Source organism: Passer montanus, unplaced genomic scaffold (assembly GCF_014805655.1).
Source record: "Passer montanus isolate IOZ18808 unplaced genomic scaffold, ASM1480565v1 scaffold9, whole genome shotgun sequence".
Classification (NCBI taxonomy): Eukaryota; Metazoa; Chordata; class Aves; order Passeriformes; family Passeridae; genus Passer; species Passer montanus.
The window spans coordinates 14,677,326-14,704,018 of NW_024374367.1; the positions used below are offsets into that span (position 1 = coordinate 14,677,326).

A 26,693-nucleotide genomic window follows, 5' to 3' on the forward strand; every position below is an offset into this window, starting at 1 on the left:
CACTCCTTAAGCTCAGCTGTGCTGTCCCTTATCTCTGGGAACTGCGATGCTGACACAAACTCGATTTATTTTCATTTTTGCTGTAGCAAGGTGAGGCAGCGTTTTTGCCTCAGCTCAGTGGCTGCAGGAGTTGCCAGGCTGGAAGGTGTGAGAGTATACTAAGAATCGTTCTGCTGCTGCTTTGAAGTCCTTGGCCAGTCCTTCACAAGAATTGGATTGTTTTTTGAAGGCCATCAGGCCAATATTTGGATGTGCAGCTCCTCAGAAGATTAGTGGCTGGTTAAGCACCTAAAAGGAATTAAATATATCTGTGAGCTGAGCATGAATGATTGTCCAGGGGCAAAGAGAAGAGTCTGGACCCCCTGGGTCTGAAGCTTGGCCTTCTGAGAGCATCCTCACCACCTGCATCCCTCCCTGAAGGACCCCTTGGAGTTAAGAGCATGAACTTGTGGAGTGCTGTGCACCCGTTGCACCCAAGGGCAGCAGCCAAAATTCTGCTCTGTGGTCACAATTCTGACCAGCCTGGTCCAGGTGAAGGTGTCCCTGTCCAGGGCAGGGGGCTGGAATTGGATAATCTTTAAGGCTCTTTCCAACCCAAACCATTCTGTGATTTTATGATTCTCTGACAGCTTTGCATCGTTTTAATTACATTTATTTTTGCTTCATTTTACATTTTTATTTATTGCTGGCAGTGATTGCAGCAAGAAATAAGTCAATCTGCCCTTCAAGATGTTTTTCCACTTTAAAGGAGAGATATTTTTCAGTAAATAGTAAATTAGGAAGATGCTGTGCACATTATTTATGGTGCTGTGTCCTTCAGTGCTGTATAATTCAAAATGTTTGTAGATTATTTGTTACTTCACTTATGAAAATTTCATAAAGCATTTTATTCCTTTTTAAAAAGGTGCTTTTCAGAAGGAGAAAAACATTTTTGTGCTCTTTTCCCTTGTTTATTGCATATGAGAAGGGTCTTGGTGAATTAACAGTATCTTACATTCTAAGTGAAAAATTCAGGTTTTTTCAGTCAAGGACTGGTGGGCTCACTGAAGAACTAAATAAAGACATCAGAATAGGGGCAACTGAGAGTAAAATAAATATTTAATTGGAATAATTCTAAGTATTTGTTGTGTGTATAATGAAAGGTGGAGGGGTGAGAATATTTATGATGCACCATCACCATCTTTAAATTAATATATTGAATTTTAACCAGCTGTACTCTGAGGATGGAGCAGCAACATGCCTTTAGATTAAACTGTGCTTTCCTGATATTTTCCCAGGTACAAGAGAAATAGGGAGAGAAATAAAAAGAAAATTTAAAAAAATCCAAACATAAACTTTTTAATTACTTGATGTACCCTGAAATAAAAAACTCAGTATTGGAATTTTTAAAAAATCAAAAATCAGTACGAACAGAGTGAATTTTTTTCACAATGCCAAAGACAGTCATGGTGGTGGAAGTCACTGTTTTCTCTGTCAGAAATGGCATTGTCAGTCAAAAGTGTAGTTGGGACAGCGTTATTTGAGCTGGCAGGTAGTGAATTTCCCAGTTCCCCATTAATGCAGATCCCATGGCTGGGATAATGAATGTTCTCCTTTCCCTCACACCCTCAAAGGCCAAGGTCAGTAACTGCCAGAGCTGAGGCACCTCGTCCCACTCTGATTTGTCCCAGGGTAAATCCAAGAGATGCTTCCACAACATTCTGCCCAGAGCAGGGTCAGTACCCATTAGTGATTCAGCAGATCTTGGGGTTGATCTGGAAAGAAAAATCTGTTGTTGCAGACACAATAATGCAGGTAGGGGGATATGAATTCCAGAAGGAGTTTGTGTTTATAAGGGAAAAATCAGCACCAGAAGATTTGGGATCTTTCAGAGCAATTCCCACTTTCCACAATCTGTCTGTCTTGAAATCAGGAGGTGTTTCACCACCATCTTGCCTGACTGTGCTGTTCCAACCCTCTGGAAAATGCCAGGACAAACAGAAATACCTTGCTGTGCTCTTGACACTTGTTTATTTCTCAGATGTTCCTGACCCACCAGAAGACCTCCAGCTTTCGGAGAACCAAAACCGGAGCGTTCGACTCTCCTGGAAAGCTGGGGCGAGCCATAACAGCCCTGTTAATGGTAGGAAGGGGTTTCCAGCAAAACTTTTTTAGGGCTTTTTAGAATTCTGGCACGTCCTGTTTGTCACAGGACACAAACCCTGCTGGTGGCCTGATTTAACAATTTTTGACTATGATAGTTCGTTTCTTGCAAGTTCATTTCCATCTGCTCTGTTCACGCTAAGTTGGACTTTTTATCTTTTTTCCTTCTTTTTTTGTCCTTCTTCCTGCCCAGAATCAATTATAGAGTTTGAAGAGAACCACTGGGAGCCAGAGCTGTGGCAGGAGCTCATGAGAGTGCCAGGGAATGACACCACAGCCCTGCTGTCCCTGTCCCCGTATGTGAATTACCAGTTCCGCGTGGTGTCCGTCAACGCCGTGGGCAGGAGCCAGCCCAGCAAACCATCCCTGCGCTATGCAACCCCTCCAGCTGGTAAACCTGGCTCTGCTTTCCTAAATATTCATATTTTCAGTGCTTTTTTTGGAATGTCTGTGCCCTCCCATGCTCCAGAGGGTGTGAAGGAATCAGGGTTGCTTGCACTGCTCAGTGGCAGCCTCAGGGATTCTAAAAAAGTAAAATAAAGTAAGATAAAAAAGTAATGTAAGGTAAAAGTGTAGATCCTGTGGTGGGAATTACCCCCAGATGGTTTGGTGGACTGGAATAACCCTCAGTAATTTTGGTGTGGCAGGTGACCATTTAAATTAACTAAAGTAGTGCATTTTCAGAGGTAAAATCAGCTGCAGGATGTCTCGTGACAAGCCATATTCTGATATTTTAGATATTAATGAGATGGGAACCTTGCTGGGGTGAATTCTTCAGTGACTGGTAAAAAAGAGCAGCCCAGCAGTTGCACATCAAATGTCCAGGCATTGTTTTGAGCATTTGATGTGCAGTTAGAACAAATCTAAATTTTAATGACCCAACTTGCTGCTCTGCATAAAATGCCCGAGGATGCCAAAGGGAGGAGTCCATGCTGCTCAGTTTTCCTACACCTCCGGCACCTCATTCTGCTGATTTTCCTTTTGCAGACCTTCACAGACAAACAGTTCCTGGGGAACGGCTGGGTTTACAGGGAGCCTTTCAGGAGCACTAAGCTTGTCAAAAATCTTCATTTACAGAACATTCACTGGGGCAGAAAATATTGTTTCCCTGAAAGTCATTTTAGAGGCCAACTGTTCAGTGCAACATTTGCATTCCTTGGCATTTTCTCTCTTTTTTTCCCCATTTGCACCAATTTCAGGTCCCTCTTCAGCTTTCCAGTTGTGTGTGCGCCTCTAATGATGCACCTTCTGTTTGCTATCCCCACAGGGAGAAAAATCTCTTCCTCATAATCCCCCCACATCTGGTGCTTTCAAATCCAAAAGTCACAGTTCCATGTTAGCTGGTGGCTCCAACCAGCAGGGACACTTAGGAGTCCAAACTGCATAAAAGACATGCTTGGGTCCCATCAGCCTTGCTGATTCAAGCCATTCATCTCATGAACGTTTTTTGTTTAAGTATCTGTCACTAATAAGGGAATTTCCCATCCTTTTTGGCATTTGAATGCTAAATGCAAATAAATGGGATGTACAAACTAACCTTGTCACCTGTGTGGTTTCAGCTCCAGATAAAAACCCAGAGAACATCCGAGTTGAAGCCTCTGAACCCAATGAAATGGTGATGAAATGGGAGGTAAGGCATGATTAGCAAATCCTATAGGAACGATCCTTTATTCTTCTGAAAGATGAATTTGACTTAAATGTATTCTGGATTTTCAACCCCAGTATCATTTTTATTTCAAAAGGCTGTGTTTTATGTCTGACTTCACAGGATATTTTAAAAAAATATGGAATTCTGTAAAGCATAGTGAGAATTTGCCAAAATTTGCTCTTCTCTGCTTCTTTTATGCAAGAAACTGCTTCAAATAATTGTGGTTTTACCCTGCTCTGCAATTAAAATTACCAGCCAGGCCCAGGGAGGGATTGGGTATCTCATGGCTTCTGCCCTTCCAGCCTGGAAGTTTAAAAACGCCACAGATCCCTTGCCCAAGAGAATGTGAGCTTGAATTTTTACACCAAGAACTAAAGGAATGTGGATAAACCTCCGAAGCCTGTGATGTGCATCAAAGGAATTATGTAAAAGTCTTGAGGATGGTTTCCAGGCTTCAAATTTCCTGGGTTTTAAGCCTTGAGCTTCTGTGCCAGCAGTTGAGTTATGTATTCCTTCATTTAGCACAAATATCCACAACTGTGGAAGGAAGCAGGTTTTTGTTGAGACTGGAATTACACACAATTTGCATGAGATTTACTCCTCAATCTGCTGCTCCCAGAGAAGAACAACAAATGTTTCCCCAGTGGGAAGTCATGGTTTGGGGTGGAATTGCATCCAAAAGGAGCTGGCCCTCAAGATCCATGGGCTTGGATTTGAATGGGATTTTTAGCCCAGGGTCAGGGGAGAAAATTCTGCCTCTCAGAAAAGGTTGGATTTGATCTTGCAGGTCTTTTCCAACTTTAATGAATCCATGAAACCAGAGTTTTATTACCCAGTATGTTTACTGGGAAATAGTGGGATGGCCAACACATTTTTGAGCATCAGGAACTTCATAATCACTGCTCAGACAGGGCAAAAGTGGAAGTGAAAGCTGAGCCTCAAAGGAGAGAATGGGATGGAAGGGCTTGGTTAAATCTTGTTGAATCATTAAAATGTCGTTAAACAGGATATTCATTTATTTATGGCATTTCCTGTGTGCTTTTCAGAGGAACTGCTGGGCACTGCACAGGCTATTTCTGACAGACAAAGGCTGCAGAATGATGTTAATCTGCCTATTTTGGATTAAGAGACCAGCTGAGCTTTAGTGACTGTGATTTTCGGGCAAGGATTTGCAGCTTTAAGGGAGATCAGAATAAAAGTCAAGCAGTGCTGAAATTTAACTCTATACAAGAAATCAGTTTTTTAGGAGGAATTTTTTACTTCTCCAGCTTCTCTTGCACATCCCATTCCCTGGAATCTTTGCTGTGGAGGTGATGCCTGTGAGAAAGCTGCAATTCCTTTGCTTCAGACATCCTAAAGGTCCTCACAGCAGAGCAGATCAGTGGGAATTTTTTGCAGATCCCCCAAATTTAGTCTTCCCATGCAAGAGGAACATCAAAGGGGAATAACTTTCTACTGGTATTTGATGCTATTTCCTGTCTGACCTCTTGGACACAAACCAGCTCTTATATCTTTCATATTTGCCTATATTTAAATATTATTAAAGGCAGCCTATATGGTGGGAAACACCCACAGCTATTCCAGTGTTTAGCTTGTTTGGTAGGGCAGGTGATTATTTAACTTTCTTGATTAAAGTGGTGCATTTTCAGATAAATAAATTCAACTTGAGGATGTCTCATGACTAGTTATTGCTATACATCTCCTAATATTTTATAAATTTGTGTTAATTAGATGGAAACCCTGCGAGGATGAATTCTTCAGCTGATTGGTAAAAGCAGAGTGGCCCAGCAGTTGCACATTAAATGTCCAGGCGTAATTTCAACCATTTGGTGTGTAGTTAGAACAAATCTAAATTTTAATGACCCAACTTGCTGTGCTACATAAAATTCTAGGATAAAATGCAAATTTTATCTCTGCTGAAAGGCACACACAGCCTTGTGCCAAACTGTGCAATACAGTAGTGCTGAAGGCATGTGGTTTTACCTTGCACAGGAAAACCTGTGGCAAAACAAAATGTGATGTGTGTAGGATGCAGAAATACGGCTCCTAGCAATTAATCTGGATTTTAATCCAAGCCTTTCACCCTCCTTTCTCTTGAAGTCATGTTGTTGTTGTTCCAATCATCCTCAAATTAAAATGACAGCAAAACCTCAAAGCTTGGGGTTTTTGCCCCTTTTCTGTCCCAGTGTTGTAACACACATTCCAGAACTGTTACCCTATTTGTCTAAGTTCTTCTAAGCCTCTGATGTTTACATTTTTGTAATGAACTTTCTCACGCACTTTATGTAAATAATTACTGTTTTTACATTCTTCCCTGGAGGAGGAGAAATTTGATAGACTGTTGTCTTGTCCAGTGTCATTGGAGAGGTGGCATTTTCATCCTGCAATCCACTGCCACTTCTGAAAATCTATAAATGTTGGAGTCAGAAAATAAACTTCCTTTCTTTTTTTGCAATCCACTGCCACTTTTGAAAATCTATAAATGTTGGAGTCAGAAAATAAACTTCCTTTCTTTTTACCTTGGAGGTTCCAGCTTGCGCGCGTCGTTTTATTTCATGTCCTAGAGCGACACTAAACCATCCCCGCTCCCCTCGGCTGCTGTTTTGTGATTACAACAAAGGCAGACAAGATCTCTTTTAACTTCTCCCCAGCCACTGAAGCCCTTGGAGAGGAACGGGCCGGGGCTGGAGTACAAGGTCAGCTGGAGGCAGCGGGGCGTGGAGGCGGACTGGAACGAGGAGCTGGTGAAGAAGCACTCCCTGAGCGTGCGGAACGTGCCCACCTTCGTGCCCTACGAGATCAAAGTCCAGGCCGTCAATAATTTAGGATCTGGCCCGGAACCAAACATCACCATTGGATATTCAGGAGAGGACTGTGAGTGGCAGGAATTTGCAAAAATGGGAGTTTCTTCTGTGCTGCAGAACGCTCGGGTGTGGAGTGATGGATTGGGCAGCCCAAAGCTGCTGGAGTGCCAGTGCTCAGCCTGATGGGCTCCATAAGGCATGGATGTGACCCGTGCTGGGTGCCTGGATGGCAGCCTGCTGGAGTGTGAGGGGGTTTTTTGGAAAGGTCACTTATTCTCTCATTAATCTCAGTTGCTGGCTTAGTCTGGGTACTTGTTTGAAGGCCACAGTCCATGAGAAGTCTCTGAAGTGTAGCAGTCGGGTTGTACTTGGTAGGGGAAAAAAATCTTTGTGTTCTCTGAGGCTTGACCCAACAGTTTAATGCTGTCAGAAGTTAAATAGTCTGACAATTAGGGACAAACTCGCAGGCACTGGGTGTTTGAGTGAATTTGCAGACAATGCCACATCCCCACGTGTGCTGATGTTGCCTTGTCCATGAGTCCCTGAAGAATATGTCATCCTCCAGGTGTAGTTTCAGTGCTGGAAATGGACTCAGTGGAGGTCAGCCAGGAGAATCCCCACTGCCCACCCAGAGGTGGGAGCAGGAAGTTCTGGTGGTGCAGAAGAGGTGGCAAATAGTGAGAACAAGAGTAAAGAAACTCCACAGCATGTTTATTTTCTTTGTCTCTCTGTGATGAGTCTAATTTTGCATCTACCAGTGGAAAATCTTCCTCGCAATTCAGTTGTCAATGGATCAAGGCCTCCTTTTTTTCAGGCACTGTAATAGCTCTCTGTGTTATGCAGTGATTAAAATCCTACTGTTTAATGAGCTTAGTTGTAAAATGAAATTGATTATAAAAAAAACCTTTATGATTGCTTTCTTGAGTGCTATGTTAATCATTTTTTTATTCTTCTTACTGCTGTAAGCATTGCTTGAAACAGGAAATCATAAATACTGGTGTAGAAATTCATGTGTCCCAGTGCACGTGTATCTCAACCCTCAGCAGAAAAATACAGAAAAATAATGTTTATTGGCCCATTCCACCCACTGGATGCAGGTGGAATGGCTTTTTGCTTGCCTGCAGTGAGACTGCATGAAGTGGCACAGCTGGAGCTGGAAAGCCAAGCCCTGGAGCTGTGAATAGTGTGAATCTGGGATTCGGAAGTGTTTTTAACACCTGGGACTTTTGTTTTTACAGTTCCAGATGCTGCTCCTTCGGGCGTGACGGTGGAGGTCGTGAACAGCACCCTGGTCAAAGTCTTCTGGTTTGGGATACCAAGGGACAGAGTTCGTGGGCACTTAAGAGGCTACAAGGTTACAAATCTCTCTATAAGTCTTTGCATACAGTTGAATAAATTATTATATGAGTCCCAGATTGCAATCTCTCTTTTTCGGGAAGATGTGAGAGATCATGATCATGCTCATCCCCATACAATATAATTTGTAATGGAAATCCCAATCTCCTCACAGGTCAACTGGTGGAAAACAAGAAGCATACTGGATGGAAAGAGGCATCACCCCGAGAAACACTTCCTGACATTTGTAGGAGACAGGAACTATGGGATGATTCCTGGCCTGGAGCCCTTCAGTGAATTCCGCTTGACAGTTTCGGCTTTCAACTCCAGAGGAGATGGCCCTGAGAGCTCCCCTGTGGTTTTTGAAACTCCAGAAGGAGGTAAGACAAGATAAAAATAGGGGATGGAGTGACATAAATTGAAATTGTCCTTGGGACAAGGTGAGTTTATTCCCTTATTTAAGGTGATAATAAAAACTCCACCATTTGTAGAGCACTTCACTCGAAAGGGGAGCTGTGGGTGTTGAGCTGCATTATATCCTCATTTAACAAGAATTTGTAGGGACAGACCTGTTCATTCTCCTCTGAAAGCTCATCCCTGTGTCTTCCAGTCCCTGAACAACCACGTTTTCTCAGGATCCTGAACTTTGACAAGGACTCAGTCACTTTGTCCTGGGGACTTCCCAAGAAAGCCAATGGCCACCTCACTGGCTACATTCTGCAGTACCAGATAAGTATGTGCCTTGTTTGCTTTGAGTTCAGAATGGAAGCAGGATTAGTTAAGAAAAACTCCCAGGTGTGATGTGCACAGAGGCTGTCAGAGGGCAGGCTGCAGTTTTCCATGCAGTTTTTCCCATGGAAGCTCCCATTACTGCCATTCCCTCTCCCACATTTATGGCCGATTCAATTATTTCATATTGGCAAATTACCCCTAATGTAGTGGCTAAAAAGACCCATAAATTGTAGGTGCATTTTACTGGAGTGAAGCTCATTTAATACAAAGTGAATTGTGATGAGAGCACTCTATGAAACCACATTAATGTGGATCTGCACATTATGTCAGGGAGTTTCTCCCCTCTAAGGTGCCTCAGCAGAAAAAAGGACCACCTGAGTCATGGTGTTGAGTAATCACACTGAAAACAACCAAATACCAGGGGATTTCTTTCTTTCTTGCCTAGGAAAGAAATGAGAAACAAAGACAACCTCAGGCAAGACCCAGTACTTAGCCCAGGCTGCCACAACACCACTTGTGGCATTCACCCAGCCTTCCTCCTGCCTTCTCCCTGCCAAGTGCTCCCTCCTGGGGGTGCTCAGGACACATTTCTGTGGCTCTGACTTGTGGCATTCACATTCTTATAAAAAATTCCTTCACCCAGGATTTTCTCCTGGGAAGCTGAGAAGCCTCAGAGAAAAGGAAAACAATTCCAATCTCATTTGCTTCTCCTGTGTTTTGCTCCTTTGGAATGGGTTTGGAGATTGTTTACCCAGAGGTGTTTGTTTGATTGGACTCTGCTGTGAGTTGTTTTGATTCATTGGCTAATCAGAGCCAGGCTGTGTCGGGACTCTGGAAAGAGTGACCAGTTTTCATTATTATCTTTTTAGCCTTCTGTAAGTATCCTTTCTGTATTCTTTAGTTTAATATAGTATAGTATACTAATATACTATGTTATATTCTTTAATATAACATAGTATCATAAAGTAATAAATTAGTCTTCTGAGAACATGGAGTCAGATGCATTATTCCTGCCTTGGGAATGTGGGGGCATTTCCCAGCAAATGCAGTCCTGACCCAGGTGCTCTTCCCTTGCAGTCAACGAGACGCACGAGGTGGGCGCCGTGAGCAACGTGAGCGTCGCCAACCGCTCGGCGCTGAGCTGGCGCCTGGCGGGGCTCAGCCCCAGCACCAAGTACAAGTTCTACATCAAAGCCTGCACGGCCAAGGGCTGCGGGAAGGCGGCCACCGAGGAGGGGCTGACGCTGGCGCAAGGCGGTAAGTTCACAAAATCCGCTCCGGCGAGGAGGAGCTCTGAGAATAGTGGGAAAATGTTGTGTGTGGGTGGAACCTTACAGAATTAGGGCCTTGTTACCCTTGTAAAATCATGGCTCGGGCCTGCTGCTTTGGCTAAGTAGAAAAGGACTGTGGGAAAGTGATTCAGCTGAATTGGAGGTAGGAAAACAAGTTATAGAGCCGTGATGTGCTCGCATCGTGGTTTATGGTGGTTGGTTGAATTACATTTGTTGTGCTTAAATGGAATGCAGCTGATAATGGCCTAACTGCTTTAAAAGGCCTGGTTTTTGCAGTAAAGAGCTCTCCGTTGCACCTGCCTGGGGACTCTGCATTACTCTGGTTTGTAACAGAAAAATCCATCGGGAATAATCCAGGCTTGACATTTCCTTTGTAATTAAGGGAAGTAAGTTTGTTTTCCTTGCCGTGAGAGCAGTCAATGGGCTTTTTAATGTGGCCATGGTGTTCTTCAGGGAAGCAGAGCTCATCTGTTTCATTTTGCTGTGCAGTCCTGTTTCTGTTATCACCCATCAATTCCTTAAACCATGCTGGAATAAGTGAATTGCATTCAGGCACGAACAGAAAATTGAAGATGCAGATAATCTGTTCTCAGTAATACTGTAAAAACAAATCCTGCCCATGCATGAAGATGGGGGACTGCCAGCAACATTAGGGTCAGCTGTTTGACATGGAAAATCCAGATAAACATCACATTGACTGCATTTGTTCCATTATTTAAGATTGTTTTATCAGAGACCAGGAGTAAGTGTTTGTGTGCCACTTACACCCTGTGCTGAAACACTGATGTTCAGTGATTTAGAGGAAAATCCCAAGCACTCTATGATAGCTCATCTTTCACTTTCAGCTGAAATGAAATAAATGTACTGTGCTCAGCAAGTCTGAGAACTCCACAGTACTGAGGAGCAGCTCCTTGCTATTAATCAGAAACCATTGCTGTGCATTTTCCCTGGGGAAGGAGAAAGAGAATGTGATAAGCAAAAGAGTCCTGACTGCATCATTTTTAGCAAAGATAACAGTGTGCAGCAATGTTGATGGAAAACAGAAAAATGGCCCATGCGCTGTTGAAATTCTAAGTTGCAAAATTCTTTTCAGTTACTGGTGAAACAGGAAAAATGTGTTTTAAACCTTCACGTCCTAGTTCCAGATCCAGTCAGGAACTCCCATTTGTTTCCCAAGTAGTAAAACTCCTTCTCAACTATCTTTTGGCCTCCAGTCTCACTGTAGGATACCTGGTAGTAACTATTAATCACCATGATTTATTCCTCATTAAGAAAAGAAAAATATCCTTTTTTTCTAAGATAAAAATACCCCATTTCCCCCATTAGTTGCCTTTTCTGGCCTTCATTGGGCAACCAGAATAATGTGTTTTGACTCCTTGAAATAACCTTGTCACGGTTTAGAGATGTTGACATTCATTTTGTTCTCATTCTCTACTTTCCTAAACTCTGTTTCAGTGGTGGCAACACCTGATTCTTGTGAAATATTCTTCGACTAGAGCAGTATAATTAATGAAAGCTGCAAGGGTTCAGTTCTATGATTTATGTGTGTTCCTTGCTGCTTTTCAAGCCACCCTAAATTAGGGCACTGCATCTGTCACTGGGATACCGTTAGAGTTCTGTGTCATTATTTGCTGCCTAAATTGTTCAGATATTTTTCACCTAAACATGATAGGCTGAAAAAAAAATACTAAAAATCACTCTTTTCAGTGACCTCCTTGGGGTTTTAAGCTGCGGTTTGGGGAGCAAGGCAATTGTTCAAAATTAAAACAATCTCTCTTTTTGAAGGAGGGGAGTGATTTCAGAAGTCAAAGTTTATCATTTCAAATGACCCACGTAAATGACAGATATAAAATGTGGTGCCCTCTGAAATGAAACTCTGTGATGGAGCACTCCACGTTTCTTTGGGGGTTGATTCAGTGATTCTATAACCACTCTGTTCCAGTTTAATAATAAACCCATAAACCTCTTCTTGTTCATTTTAAGGCTTTGGAAACTTCCAGTGCTGCAATTCAGCCTTTGCCATGGGTATTTCAGAATTTCACAATGCAATCTGCCAGGAAAGTGAGATGTTGAGGTGGCAGCTCTGGAGACATTCACTTTTTTTTTTTTTACTTATCTCCATCACTGCTGTTGTTTTAATTTATTTGCTGCTGTTATTTGAATTAGTTGAATTAGAAAGAAATTAGAAAGAAAATTAGAAAGAAAAGGGAATTTCCTTATTTAATATGTGTGAGGATTTGTGTAGCACCACTGAAAACAAATCTGTACAGGGAAAATAACTCAGAAATTAAACAGTTATAGGCAACCTAAGATATTTATCATTTCTGGATAAAATAATTCTTGAACCTGAGCAAAAGGGGATTTGGATTGTACTGTAAAATAAATAACAGCTTAATTTCTGTGGTTTCATTCCACAGAAGAAAGTATGTTGTCCTCAGAAAATGGCTATAATCTCTGTCTTCATATTTTCAGGCAGTATGTCTTAAATGACCTCCAAACTAATTAATTTTCTCCTTGAAAATGTCAATTTCTCCAAGATCATTAGCCCTCAGAAACATAACACAAAATAATGTTCTTCCAGAAGTGAAAAGATTAATTTAATGTAGCAGCCCTTCTTTAACACAAAGCTCCTTTTCATCTTGTCACCAGTGTTGCTCGGGGATTACCAAACACATATTACATGTAGAGAATTATCATTGTGTGTCCAGAAATCCAAGCATTAATGAGAAATTCATCCACATGAAGCCACACAGTTGTGGGTTTATTCTCCAGAGAAGCCAGGAAATAAAAGTTCACCAATTTCATTATATTCCAGTGGCTGTTGGCACGTAATTCCCCAGGGCTTTTGGAAAATCTTAGGGACCAGAGTAACCATTTGGAACAGGACATGGGTTCAGCTCTCCTTTGCCATGGGCACAGTGGAAAAGGAATAATAAAATACTTTTCCTATATGTAACCACTGGTGCTGTTAGCAGCAAACCCTATTTTTTAGCTCACAATCAAGAAAATCTAATTAAATCGGTGAAAATTTCTTGATCATCACCTCACCTATAAATTTTTCTCAATAAACTTTACATACAACAGGTTTGCTAATCTCTGTAGTGTAAAATAATCCAAATTTAACATGAATTACCACCTGCACTGAAAAGCCCTGAAAATGAAGGATACTTGTGCTGCATATTTATACATTTTTAACAGCCAGGCAGCAGGGGAAAATTAATAGAAGTTCAGCTTTGCATTTATTGCAGCAGATGTATTTAGACAGGTATGGTTATAAATTAAGATGCTGCCCACAATTAGTATTTAGCTCTCAGACTGCCAGGTTTTTGGTTTTTTTATATAAGTGTATTTTATAACAGATGTACTAACTTTTGGAGAACACTCTGGAAAGTCTTCGGGGGTGGTTTCTATTGTTTTTCCCTTTATGCCATAAGCTTCTATAAAAAATGTGTGTTCTGTTCTCCTCATAAATCTTGGAGCCCGGTAGGAATATTGCAAAATTGCAGTTCAGTGTTTAATGTTCATGCAAGTCCCATGGTGTGGCTGATAAATAGTGGGGGAAGATGAGAAGTACTGGTGATATGCCTTTATTACTAATGCTCCTTCTCCCTTATTGGAGATTAAAAACCCAACCCAACTGCTTTCAATTTTCTGCAGCTAATTCCTGCAGCTTTCTGGATGTTCCTGGCCTTCCACAACGTGGAGCTTTGCCTTATCTGTGTATCTTTGCTTTTATTTTGCAGGAGGCCACACTTCTTTTTTTATTCCAGCCACCAAACCCACCCCCATTAGCAAATCTTTCTGCTCAGTAGGGCCCCTGTTGGCTGTGTCACACAGACCAGGAAGAAATGGCATGGAAAGAAACCTCATAATCACCCAGCACTGGACACCTGCTCTGAGTTTTAAAGGAAAAAAAGTGTTTTGGGATAGGAGATGCTAAGTGGAGAGCTGTTGGTAAATTCCCAGTGCCAGGTTAGGCTGCGCTCATCCTCACCCCAAGGTGTCCATCCCAGCCCTGAGCTGCTCCATGTGCCAGGGCAGCTGCAGCACCAGACAGAGCTGAGCAATGAGTGGAGAGAAAAAGGGATTTTATTCAGCCATCTCACTTCCCTCTTTCTGCTTCTCTAAAGAGCTGATGGTTCAGAAAGAGTCTGGAATATGTAAGAGGCAGAGAAGGACTGGTAATGTTGGTTTAAGAATAGGCACCACAAACCACCTGGCAGGAGCTCAAGGTTCAGGATTTGCTTCCCAGGAATTCAGGAGAAATTCTTCCTTAGGAGGCTGGTGGTGTGAACACTTTGGGCCATGTAGTTCCCATGTCATGCACAAGTGTCATGTGGTATTTAACAGACATTGGGTTGAAGGTTAGTGCTCATTCCCGTTCCTTTATGGATAATATTCCCATTTTTCTGATGCCTTGATTTTAGAGCTTGTAATTAAAATGTACCTGTGGTATCCTGATGCCTAATTTTCGGTTTGATTAAAAACTATAGCTGGATTTCACATACTTCATTTAGCAAAAATTACCCATAGATGGATTAATTTATGCTAATGAGCTGTGCTTCAGTATCAGCAGTGTTTCAGCTGGATGTGTTCTCTCTGGTCCCAGTGGTCTGCTCATTTAACTGCTTATTGTAATACGTGGAGAGTTGCCTTAAAAACTTATCCTGAACTGCTGCTTTGACTGTGCTTGGATTTATCTTAATCTTTTTTTCTTTTTTTTCCTTCAGCTGTCAACTCAGCCTTAATCTCCAGCAGCTTCTTGCTTTGCTTATTTACTAGTTGAAGTATTAATGAGCATTGTTCCCCTGTCAGTGCTAATTGGCCGAGTAGTTTTCAGATTATACTTTGTGCTCAAGCCTTAGTTTAGATGGCTTTGGACAAAACAGGCAAATCAGGCAACTGAGAACAATTCAAGAATTATTTTTATTAAGTTCATCCCCCTCAAATTTCTCTCCTGCCATTGAGGACAGGGACACTCCCATGTTTTAAAAGATCCCTCCATGTCACACAGAGTTCTGAATTTGCTGAGTTCCTGTCCAGGCAGTGATTGTCAACTGCTGTAATGTCCTTTTTCCTGCTTTCCACAAAAGCTGTTCTGAAAAATCTCATTTAATGCCCACAGTCTGAATGCAGATGGGGTTACAGGAAGTGTTTTGCAAATAACAAGGTTCCATAACCAGAACTAGTGAAATTTACCTTTTCCTAATCAAATATTAAACTCATCAGCAACACTTAAATGCCTAAATATCCATTTACAGGCAAATTGTTGAGTTGTTTCTAAACCAGTGCTTTGTGCAGGCATTGTGTAATTTAAAAGGACACAGAAAATCACTGTCAGGAGAGAAGCAAGAAGAAATCCCACTGTTAATTTTTTCTGGGAGACGTATAAGGATCCATATCCAGCTAACAAGCTGTCTGTGCTTCCCTGCTGAGTTCAGTTCAATGGGAGAAGCATCAAACCCCAGATTATCCATACAAAGCAAGCCCGTTTGCAAGTTGTAATTTTTTAAGCAGGCATTAGTTCAAGCAGATCCATAATCCCCCATCAATATTAACTTTCATCCTGGGAGATGTACAAACCCCCTCCTGAACATCAGGATTACTCCGGTCTGCTGTTGATTTCATCTGATGGAACATTAAAAATCAAACAGAGGGGAATGTTTGGGGGTATTTTTTTTTTTGCTTTGGAAAATCAGATTGCCTGATGCCAAATGTTTACAATGACGTGTTTTATTTGTCTGTTATTTGTAACTGTGCATTTCCTAGGCTTCCTGTCCATGAATGCCATTAATCCCTGTGCCTTGAATGTGTGCATTCCGTAGGTAAAGGCAGCGGCAGGATTTCAGACGCAGTAAAGCCCACCCCAAAGTTTCAGCCCAGCGAGGCCCTTGAGCCTGGCACTGAGTACACAATCCGCCTAGTGACTAAGAACTGGGTGGATAACAATAGCATTTTTGAAGATGTAATTGAGACCAGGGGGAGAGGTGAGACACGAAGCCCTTCGAGGTGCTGAACGTTTGTTTTTCCATGTGAATCGATGCTGAGGTTCCTGTGCAGTGTGAGTGTCCCAAACTCATCGTTCCGTGCTGTGGGCTTGAGGTTGGCCCTTTGCAGTTGAATCCCATGGCAGCACAAACACACCCCAGGTTCTCGGCTGAGCCCTGTGCTTTACAACAGCCTGGAACAATCCCAAACCTTCACAAACCTGTGCAATGTGAGAGGGCAGCTGGGACAAAACCCTTAAGTGGCCAGTTTGGTGATTCACGTGTACTGGGGGCACTTTTACCTCTCTGTCTTTTCGCAAAACTGCTTTTGCATGAGAGGCTTAACAACTCTGTGCTCAGCTTTCCTGTGTGGTGCTAATCCTGTGAGTCAACTGCTCTCTCAGAGCCACCTTGCCAAGTGTCTGTGTTGTCCCTGTCACCCGCACGCTCCCCTCCAGTCCCAAATGTCACACTCTGGACACTCCTGCCTCGCGTTGAACCTGAGCACCATCAGTAGCCATAGACTGATTCCATTAAGGTCCAGAGAGGAACGTGATGTGTTGGTGTTTTCGTGGGGTGCTGCCCTTTCCCTCTGATTAATTCTCTGCCTTTTTGCTCCTCTCCCATCTCCCCAAGCCTACGCTGGCATTTACGAGGGGATTTCCACCCAGGGCTGGTTCATCGGGCTGATGTGCGCCATCGCCTTGCTCACCCTGCTGCTGCTGACAATTTGCTTTGTCAGAAGAAATAAAGGAGGCAAATATTCAGGTAAATGGATTGATTGTCCTTTCCCTCTGTTCACGTGTTAATGACCAACATCCTTCAGAGGTTTCTCTCTGGGGGCCGCAAGGCCGCGAGCACAAACATCCAATTAGGAATTGTAGCTTTTGATAAATATCCACGGAAGGGATTTTAATGAATGTAAGTGGAGCTGTGCTGTGTGCTGGTCACAGAGCCTGCAAAGGCCTTTCCTAGCACTCCTGGAATATTCCAGCAGTTAATCCAGCAAAATCCTTGCTGGCAGGACTCCCTGCCCACTTTCCACCTGGGAACTGCTGCTGGACACATGGACAGAACTTTCACAAGCACCTTAACAGTGGAATATTTTGCCAAAAATTACCTCTGTCGCTATCCAAGCAGTGAGTAAGAATTTAGGTAAATGTATTGAAGTAGAAATCTAGTTACCCAAAGAGGTGATGGATGCTCCATCTCTGAACACATTCAGTGCCAGGTTGGACGGGGTTTGGAGCACCCTGGGACAGTGGAAGGTGTCCCTGGTGGAACTGGATGGGATTAAAGTTCCCTTCCAACCCAAACCATTCCATGATTCTATAACTACTCATCATAAATTAGGGAATGGTCCCAAACTCTTGGAAGCTCACAGGTTGTGTCCAGCCAGCTCCAGGCCAGGCTGGAGGTGAGTGCAGATGGTTTTCCCGTTGCCCCTGGGAAAAGAAAAATCCATGGCAGAACACAAACAGAGATCTGTCCTTTATTTTATTTGCACAGTGAAAGAAAAAGAAGATTTGCATCCAGATCCTGAAGCTCAATCAATAAAAGATGAAATCTTTGGGGAATATAGGTAAATAGGACGTGCTTTCACAAGCCTTTGTGTTTCTTGGGGTTTTGTTTGTTTCCAAATGCCATCATTATTCGGGACATTTTTATGGCTTGCAATTAATGCTGTTTTTCATTTTCAAAGCAAACCTCATAGGAGTGGATAAGAGTAGGAATGTAAAGGTATATCCAGTATATTTCAATCCATCCAAGCTGGGATATAAGGAAATGCTGATGTATTGGTGCTTATTTTTCACTTTTTTGTTTTTGTTTTTTTTTTTTTTTTTAATTAGCATTATTAGCATTGTATGAATAATGTAAATATATATGGTAATCTGGGGTGCTGCTGAAAAGTCCACTGAAGTCAATGCATTTCATGTCTTCAGTGGGTTTTTGAAACTCAGACCCAAATAATGTAATATGGGGGATTTTGGGGAAGAAAACAAAGAAAACTTTGGAATATAGTACAAAATATTAAAAAAACCAAACATCTCTCTACAGAAATCCCTGTAGGAGAATTGAAATAACCACTTTGGCTGCTTTAAAATAACTAAAACTTCTAGCAATATGTAATTGTGATATGAAGTAAAATACATAATTATAAGAACCATGCTGGAAAACTGGTGTTGCTGCCCTTAAGGGCATAAAATTGCTGTTGAAATCCCACTTATATATACTACATTATTTGTACTGGAGTAGGGCTTTTTTTTCTGCATAATTTCATCTTTATTTAATTTTTAATGCTTTCTAATGGGACAAATATTTAGAAAGGTAAGAAAGCCCTGAGGTTAATAACTTTGACCCCCTCCTTTCCCCCTGAAATCCAGACTTGTCTTTTTTCTGAGGAGAAATGCCCTGTGCAGAAAAGTAGTGATTTTTTTTTCTGTTGTTTATGCACATATTGAGTCCATCCTGAGGAAATGAAGCTCAGGTTCATTTCTCTGTCCCTCCTTAGATAAAATTGCCAAAGATTTGACACTGAGTTGGCATTAGCAGCAATGTCTCTATTTGAGTAATGATGTCCCTAATCCAGAGGTGTAATTTAATTTTTTTTTTATATAATCTTTTAATATTTTCCCAATCCCCCCAAATGTCATGTTCTTGTTCCTCTTCTGTAGTGCCATTGGGAGGAATGGCCAGCAAAATTCCCCTTTTTTTTCCCAGAATTTTTGTTGTGGGCCTGCCCTTTTTCATGGAATTTTGACTGAATAGAGTCTGCAGCTGCAGACATTCATTCTGCTTTGGTTTTTTCCCAGTTCTTCCCCTTTTTCCTGGAATTTTCACTGGACAGAGGCTGCAGATGCAGACGTTGATTCTGCTTTTTTTTTTCCCCAGTTCCTCCCTCTTAGTAAGGTCAAACTCCAGTGAGATAAACTCTAGCAAAATGGAATAACAGCAGAAAAAAGGGGAAAAAGCACCTTTATTGGTCATTTAAACTCAAAGAGATGTTCCCAAAGCAGTGAGATGTGACCCACTGAAGTGATATCACTTCATCCACACACCTCAAAAGGAAAATTAAATAAATAGGCCCTGAATATTGTCCAGTGTTTTGTAAAATGAAAAGTGTCTCTCTGTGAGGTTCCAAATATTTGACATCAGCCCTGGTGGCTGGAACAGACCCCTCCAATCCTTTCCAGCATTCCCTTTTCCTTCCCCCTCCCTCTCTGTCCATTCTGTCTGCCCAAGGCAAAAATGGGAAAAAACCCCAAATAGATGGGTATTGATAATTCCCATTAACCAATAAATTTGTTGGAATCGTGACAAAATCCCTTGTGGGGGAGCTCAGGTGTGTGAGGAGCAGGGCAGGACTCAGAGATCAGCTCAACCTCACTGCACCACCCCGGTGTCCCTCAGTTTCCCCTTCCCAAGGCACGAGCAGTGTCCCTCGAGCAGTGCAAGGCAGATTTTTGGAAAGGCATCTCTTTATTTTGTAGTGACAGCGATGAAAAGCCGCTGAAAGGCAGCCTCCAGTCACTTAACGGGGACATTAAAGCCACTGGAAGTGCTGATAGTCTGGTAGATTATGGAGAAGGGGAGCATGGCATGTTCAATGAAGATGGTTCATTTATTGGAGCTTATTCTGGATCTAAGGAAAAAGGATCAGTGGAAAGCACTGGGAGCTCTACGGCGACTTTTCCTCTCCACGCCTAAAATTGGTGTTTAATTGTGGTGTTCATCCTGGTCAGCTCCCCACAGTCACCTCGTGTGCTGGGGAGCAGGGTGCCAGTTGAGCCAGTCAGGAAAATCCTGACATCCAGGTAAAACAAAAACGAGTCACTGCCACTAAAAGATGATTTTTCCATCCTTATTTCTGTGTGTTTTCTTCTGAATAAAACAGAGTAATTCTTTTTTCTACACGATGTGTTAGTCTGAGCAAACCAGAGTTTGCTCTGGTGGTACATCTGTGTCCTTGCCTGCTGCTCCAGGTGTTTCTTAGGCTTGGAATATGTTTCTCTGTGTAGTATTTTTGCCCTGTATGGCTGTGTGTAAAATTCCCTCATGGCCTTGGTTACCACCTCAAGGTTACAGCACCAACAAAACCAGGTTACTCTGCAAAGTGACACAACGAGGAAAATTAGAATTTAAAATACCAGAGAAATATATTCTATATATTGTATAATTTTTTCCTAAAGAATTAAACCCCTTTGTGTATGATATTAAAAAAAAAAAACAACCAAACTGTTTTAGTGGTTACAGCTGACGTCAATTCCAATACTTAGAAATGCAGCTTTACCCACAGGAGAGTGTGGGTGAAGCTGCTGCCCAGTAGCTGGCACTATTTCCTTAAATAAGTTAAGCTGCAGCTCTTTCCTGTGGCAAGGCAAAACAGGGTTCCCATCCACCATCACTCGAAATATTTTTAATTTTTCCCAGCTTCAAGCTGCATTTCTAAGAAAACTCCTTGGTGTCTGTCTCATATCTGTATATTTGTGAGCTAGCCAACATTTCATGGAGACGTTGTACATATGATATTAATATTGACACAAGTCCAGAGCAGCCTGGTTTTATTTTGAACTGAGACATGTTGCTAGCATGGGTCTGTATAGCTGTGTAGGAATGAGTAGATTTGCTTCTCAATATGGATTTGGACCAGCAAAATTAGTTTCCAGAAGGAATTGTGTGTATAGGAATCATCCAAACCTCTCATCATTCAAGCAACACCTAAACTAGACCTACCTGAATTTCAAGAATTCATTTATTTTCAGCCTATTCACTGTTAAATAAACAAAAAAAAACAAAAGCAAAGAGAAAATATTCTGGTAGAGTTTGTTTTCCTATTTTGTTGACTGAATGCTGGTTTAAATCTGGTTCTTTGCCTCTCCAACACTAACTCAGCCGAGCTGTACAGCACATTTTTTTGGTCTTTTTGTATTGGAATCTCCTGAATCTCTTTTTAACAGCATTTGTATTTTTGAATCTGCTTGTTTGACTAGAGCATCAGCGTGGCTTCATTTCTTCTGTCACTGCCATCATAAAAGTTTTTCAGTAGTTCCTGCAGGAGGAATAGATGCTAAAAGCTGTTTGGCATCCTGGTAGCAATTAGGCAAATATCCCCAAATGGCTCCTCCATGATTTCAGTGGAAGAAAGAGAGGAAGCAAGAATTACTCCCATGGTTCTGAGTTTCCTGCAAGTGCTACAGTTAAGCCCAGGGAAATGCAGATTTTTCCCAGTGGAGGGGTTGTGGATCCCACACAGCTCCCCCCAGGCTGGGGCTGCTCTCCAGAGCTTGGCAGTTTCTGGAAGCCTTTGGTGCTCAAGCTTCTGCTTATCTGTGCCTCTTTTTGGGGTTTTAATTGGAGCTTTTAAGGGCTTTTTTGTGTAACCTCTGTTTGGGAAAAGCAAACCCCAAACAGCCACCCCAAAAGCCCCATTCAGGCTGTGCCTGTGAGTATAAAATGCTGAGTGGAAATCTGCCCTCAATCAAAAATTATCCCATCCCATATCAGTGGCCCACATTATTCACTTACTATTATTTATACAGTTCTATTTTCTGTACTTCACTCCATCCAAACACTCAAAAGGTCCAAAAGCCTTTTAATTTTGGGGGGAAAAAAGTAATTTTCCAAAGAAGTGAATGCACAATTAGAGAAATGTGAAAATTGGCATCACATCAACAGAGACATTTCCCAGCAGCATCTTTATCTGCTGACTTGTGTCTGCTGCAGCCCAAACCTGATAAAATCTAAGAACTGATTAGGCTTGTGACAACCTGCTGCTTGCTTTGGGCTGGTTTTCATGTATTTCATTTGGAAATCATCTGCAACGATCAAAGGTCTTTGAAAATTAGGGAATAAAATTGGGGTGAGCTCTCCCAAATCCTCACTTTGGGCTGTGCCTGCACACACCCATCACATTTTCTTGTGGGTCACTGCAGATAAACCAGACCCCTCATCCCAGAAAATGCTTCTGTTAAACAATGTTAAAAAAATTTCTCTGCTCACTTTCAGACCATATTAGTGAGTGTCAAATGCTCCAATAATGGATATAAATCCCCCGTGCAGCTCCTGCTCTGTTGCTGCTAAGAGGTGTTTGTGCTGTGCTGGTGGTGGTGCTTTTTCCACTCGGATTTTAATTCACAGCCTTAAATCTTAATGTTGGTGTTCCACGATGCCTCAGGACCTAAAAATCAAACAGGGAGGAAAAGATGTGCAATGGAATCTGGATTTTTGAACACGGGTTTTGAGGAATATGCCCAGTGAATATTAAACAAATGGCTCAAACTCCCAGGAAATCTCACTCACCTGAGTTGTTTTCTCTTCCTTGGCATTTATTTTCCTTTTTTCCCTGCACTGGGATTTTTTCTGCTGTAAAGGTACCCTGGAAAGTGCAGGTTGGTGATGGTTTTTTAGAGATTTTTTTTTTCAAAAGTAAATTAACAGAGCAAGCTGAGGTTTTCCTGAGGAGATTTTTGTCATTGCAGGGAGCTGGGCTGTGTTTTAGTCTTGGTCTGTGCCAGGTGAGAGGAAGTGTGACCATGTAGCTCAGTGAAAGTGTCACCAACTGCTCTGCAGTTCATGGAACTTCCTGACTTGGAAGGGATCCACAAGGTCATCAAAGTCCAACTTCTGCCCCTGCATAGGACAGCCCAAAAAAATCACACCCTATTCTGAAACAGTGCACTGAGCATTAAATCTTTACCTGGATTTATTTGGACTTCGTTGAATTTTTTTTTTTTTTTTCTTTCTCTGGTGAAGGGTTTTAATTAAAATTAGCTGCTGGAAACCCATGGTGATTTCATTAATTAACACCTAGCAGGGAATTCCAGCCTACCTGCTGGGAGGAGAGAGTCCAGCCATGGGAGCAGAACAGGGAATTCTTAATTATCCCATCCCAGGCTGTGGTTGGGTCCATTTGGTTCTGACACATTTTACCTCAGAACAAATGTGAGAAAGGAAATGGCACTTTCAGATTTGATATCCAAGTCAAGCCAGGATGTAATTCCACCCATCAGGGAGGAGGCATTTCCCTGGCCCCATGGATCCAAGGTTGCAGATTAAAGGAAGAAGGGAGGGATGGGTCTTGCTGAAAAAGTTGTGCAGTTTTGACTGTGCCTAAGATTAAATTAATAAAATCAGCTCTTCCTAAATAATGGGGAAAAAACCCCTCTATCCTTCCTCCCAAGGGAACTGTTTGGATTCCCAGAGCAGCATAATATTGATAATTTTTCTCTAATTTACGTATACACACACACACAACATGCACATATACCTATAAATACATACATATATATAAAATTTTAATGACATTATCAAGAACCTGCAGGAACAGCCCCAGCTTCCCTCTGTCAAAATTAGGGGATCCAGTCTCCAGAAACCCTTGTGGCTCTGCACTCCAGCAGGATAAATGTACAGCACTGGGCATCAAAGCCCTGCTGGGGCTGGATCTGTAGGAAGAGCAGAATTAGGAATCAAATAAGAAAATTACTTTCCCCCTCTGGATAAAATTGTGAGCCCAAGTGTAAAGAAATTTTAAAACCTTTGTTGTAACTCTCACCTTAAATGGATCTAATTAGCAAATGATTTAATGATTTTTTTAAATGATGGATATTTTTTCTGCTGTGTTGATGTTGCACAAATTCCAGTGAGTAGCTCTTTTCCTGTTAACTGCTTCCATTGGCTGAATGCTTCAATCCAGTGCACAAGAGATTTTCATCAGTTTTCAGGCCAATATTATTTTTGACATGAAAGCAAATAGTAGCACAATCTTTCTATATATATATTTAAAAAAAAGGTGGGGTTTTTAAACAATGACTCCATGTTTTGTAAAGAAAAGTTAGAATAACATTCACTGCTCCTTGAGCTTTTGAGAGGAAACCTCAGCATCATTTTTCACAGCCATTATTTAGCAGATGAGAAGTGTATTTAGGTTATTTTGTAAGAACAGATAGAGAGAAAGGAAATTCTTCATGGAGAATTCCCTTTGTTTGCCAATGGATCACACCCTCAGCTGCATCTCTGTCAGTGTTTATGACAAAAAATCAAGGTACAAACCACGCTGGAGTAGCAGGACATGTTTACATTGCAGCTCTGGATCTCTCATGTCAAATCTCAAGTGATCTGCACTGATTTGTTCTGTTTTCAGGCAGGAGCCCCTCGGGGGGTTTGAGCCAAAGCATTCTGTCTGTTCATTTTTTATTATTATGGTTCTGACTTTAAACAAGAGACTTTGTAATTTCATGAGAAAAAGATCAAAGCAAATGTGGTGTCACCATCACAATGTTACTTTTTTGGGAGCTAAATGTTAGTGTGCATTGATTAAAGTTTAGAGAAATGTGTTGTACTGTAGTTGCTGTTTGTACCACGCAGATGTGCACGTACGGTTTGAAAAGATATTTTCATTTTACATGAAATACAACTTTGCTAATAAAAGTTTGACTTGATGTAATCTTCAAAAGCCTTGGCTGCAATCAGCAAGTTTCTTTTGTTTGATTTGGGGGTTTTCTTTGATTCTTTTTTCACTTGACACTGTTTCTTTCTGGGAATCTGATTGAATTGTGGCTCACAGCCTCTCTAGGCTGGGACATGTGAGGTTTTTCTGTTTGGTTTCACACCAAGGTTGAGCTGCTCTTGGCTTTCACTGGGGTTTTTGGACACCATGGATCATCAGCCCTGTAGATATGACACCAAAGCAGGATGAATTTAATTCCTCATTGATTCCATGAGATCCTCTCCTGAACCAAACTATCACCCTACATATTGTTAGCATCTCTCACAAGCTTTACTCACGCTGTTAGCAGCACAAAACCTCCCAGCACAGAGTTTCTACTCCTCTTCATTAAAGATCACCAGAATATTGGTAATTTTATCAATATCCAGGCTCACACTCACCAAATAATACCTTGTTTTGTTGATTTTTGGGGGAAAACTACACTTGTGCCTAAAGTCTGAAATCTATATGTATTAATTTTATAGGAATTTAGCAAATGGGTTTTGTTTGCCAAGTAAAATACTTTGGTTCTTTTGTTACTCCCTCCCCTCTCCCCATCAGCAATACTGTTCCAGGATTAATTCTACTCTGTCTGCCCATGGGAAAGGCTCTGCAGGTGAGCACAAATTCACCCTCCTGATACCTGGAACAGCCAAAGTGAGGACTCGATAACAGACAGCAGACAAATCCATGGCAACTGATATTGCTGAAAAATCAATTTTTTAAATGTATTTAACAAGAATCTGAAAGATCTGGTTGATGCTCAAGAGCATCACCCTTGATGCTGGCGTGGCTTCTGTGCTACTGAGTGTATTCCATTAATTCTGTACTATTCTGAGTGTATTTCACTGTATTTCAGTGAAAGGAATTGTCCCTCTTTTTTTGTCACATGTTTTTAGCTGCTTCTCTTCAGCAGGAAGGCTTCAGGACTTTTTTAATGCATTCTTCACCTGCAAGAACTCAATACCCTGAGTGGGAATGCAGGCCTGTGCTAACAGGCATTCACCTTTCAGGGAGGCATCAAGGGCATCCCAAGAAGGTTTTATTATAATTCATATCCTGGAATAATGAGATTTACACTTTTCTCAATAGCAAAATGGGGAGGAGAAAGTCCTACAATCATGTGCTTCACTGGAGTGAGAATAAAGGTGCTGCTGCCACCAGCAGGTGTGTGGGAGCAGATGTCACAGAAGTTTAAGGAAAAAATATGGGATAAAATTCAATTTACATGAAACATGCATTTAAAAATATTCCTAGACTATTTAAAATGAGAGGGAAGTAACTTCCAGTGGTGCAGGAGCTCTGGTTAATTATGTATCATTTTGAAAATGTTTGATGTTTTGCTTTTGGGACAAAGTTGTCATTATTAGATCTGGTTTGGGGGCAGAGCATTCCTTCTAATGCTCAAACATTTCACTCTGTTCACAAGGAAATGTCATCACTTCTCCACTTCAGCATCTGTTCATCAGCTGGGAAGGCAGAGGAGTCCCTCAGGGAAACACCAGCATTTCCCTCTGCTGAAATGTCTGAGCTCTGCACATTTCTAAGCCTCATTTAACAAGGCTTGGGTGGTTTTTTTACTGTGCTTGAAGCCCACATGATGTGGCTAAACCCACCCAAGAGAGCTGGAGCCCCACCCCATGCCCTGGATGTAGAAATGGGCATTTCTGTACAAAAACCACCACTCTTTTCATTTCAGGTTTTATTTTTTCTGAAGAGTTTGTATTTCTGTGCTTCATATCCCTCCCAGCCCGGGGTTACAGCACGTTCTTCACCATTTCTTTGGAATGTTTGGGCAGGAATATCTCAAACCAGAAAATAAGCAGCAGTACCTTCAGTTTGGGTGGGGTTTTTTTGGGAGTACTTTGAGTTTGCAGCAGCTTTATTGACTTAAAACTCTAAAAATGGATGGTTTTTGTGTCTGTGCTTCACCTGGCATGGGGGTGAGAAGCAGGGATGTGAGGAGGAGTGGGAGAAGGGGCAGCTGTGGCCGGACAGGACCAGAGCTGGGTCATTCCCAACCGCTCCTCCTGCATGAAATGAGTTACAGGAGGAACCTTTTTCTAATTATCCTGGTGGCAAATCAGCTCTTCCTTCCAGTTAGGGACGGAATTACCTTCGTGGCTGAGGAGTGACTTTCCCCCAGCTCTGGAATGGGGAAACTCTTCCCTGGTGTTGCAGCTCCTCCTGTAAGAACAGGAGCAGAGACTGTGACTCCCACACCTTTCCTGGGCTGGGATGGAGCTGCTGGATCCCCATGGAAAGATG

General features: G+C 41.9%; 1 protein-coding gene across 11 annotated transcripts in view; it reads left to right on the plus strand.

The window, feature by feature from the left end:
* The window catches only part of CHL1 (cell adhesion molecule L1 like), a 125,730-nt gene extending 101,338 nt beyond the window's left edge, over nucleotides 1-24,392 (plus strand). For 8 of the 11 annotated variants that reach the window (XM_039734330.1, XM_039734331.1, XM_039734327.1 and 5 more), the window contains 12 exons: nucleotides 2,021-2,122; nucleotides 2,336-2,533; nucleotides 3,702-3,772; nucleotides 6,442-6,664; nucleotides 7,833-7,948; nucleotides 8,105-8,309; nucleotides 8,540-8,662; nucleotides 9,739-9,918; nucleotides 15,779-15,940; nucleotides 16,577-16,708; nucleotides 17,450-17,522; nucleotides 19,432-24,392. In XM_039734330.1, coding sequence (XP_039590264.1) covers nucleotides 2,021-2,122; nucleotides 2,336-2,533; nucleotides 3,702-3,772; nucleotides 6,442-6,664; nucleotides 7,833-7,948; nucleotides 8,105-8,309; nucleotides 8,540-8,662; nucleotides 9,739-9,918; nucleotides 15,779-15,940; nucleotides 16,577-16,708; nucleotides 17,450-17,522; nucleotides 19,432-19,648 — 1,802 coding nt within the window. In that variant the 3' untranslated portion in view covers nucleotides 19,649-24,392. Of the gene's footprint in view, nucleotides 1-2,020; nucleotides 2,123-2,335; nucleotides 2,534-3,701; nucleotides 3,773-6,441; nucleotides 6,665-7,832; nucleotides 7,949-8,104; nucleotides 8,310-8,539; nucleotides 8,663-9,738; nucleotides 9,919-15,778; nucleotides 15,941-16,576; nucleotides 16,709-17,449; nucleotides 17,523-18,264; nucleotides 18,269-19,431 lie in introns of all 11 variants that reach the window. The other 3 variants (XM_039734337.1, XM_039734335.1, XM_039734338.1) reach the window with 3 other exon arrangements.
* The last annotated feature ends 2,301 nt before the right edge of the window (nucleotides 24,393-26,693 follow it).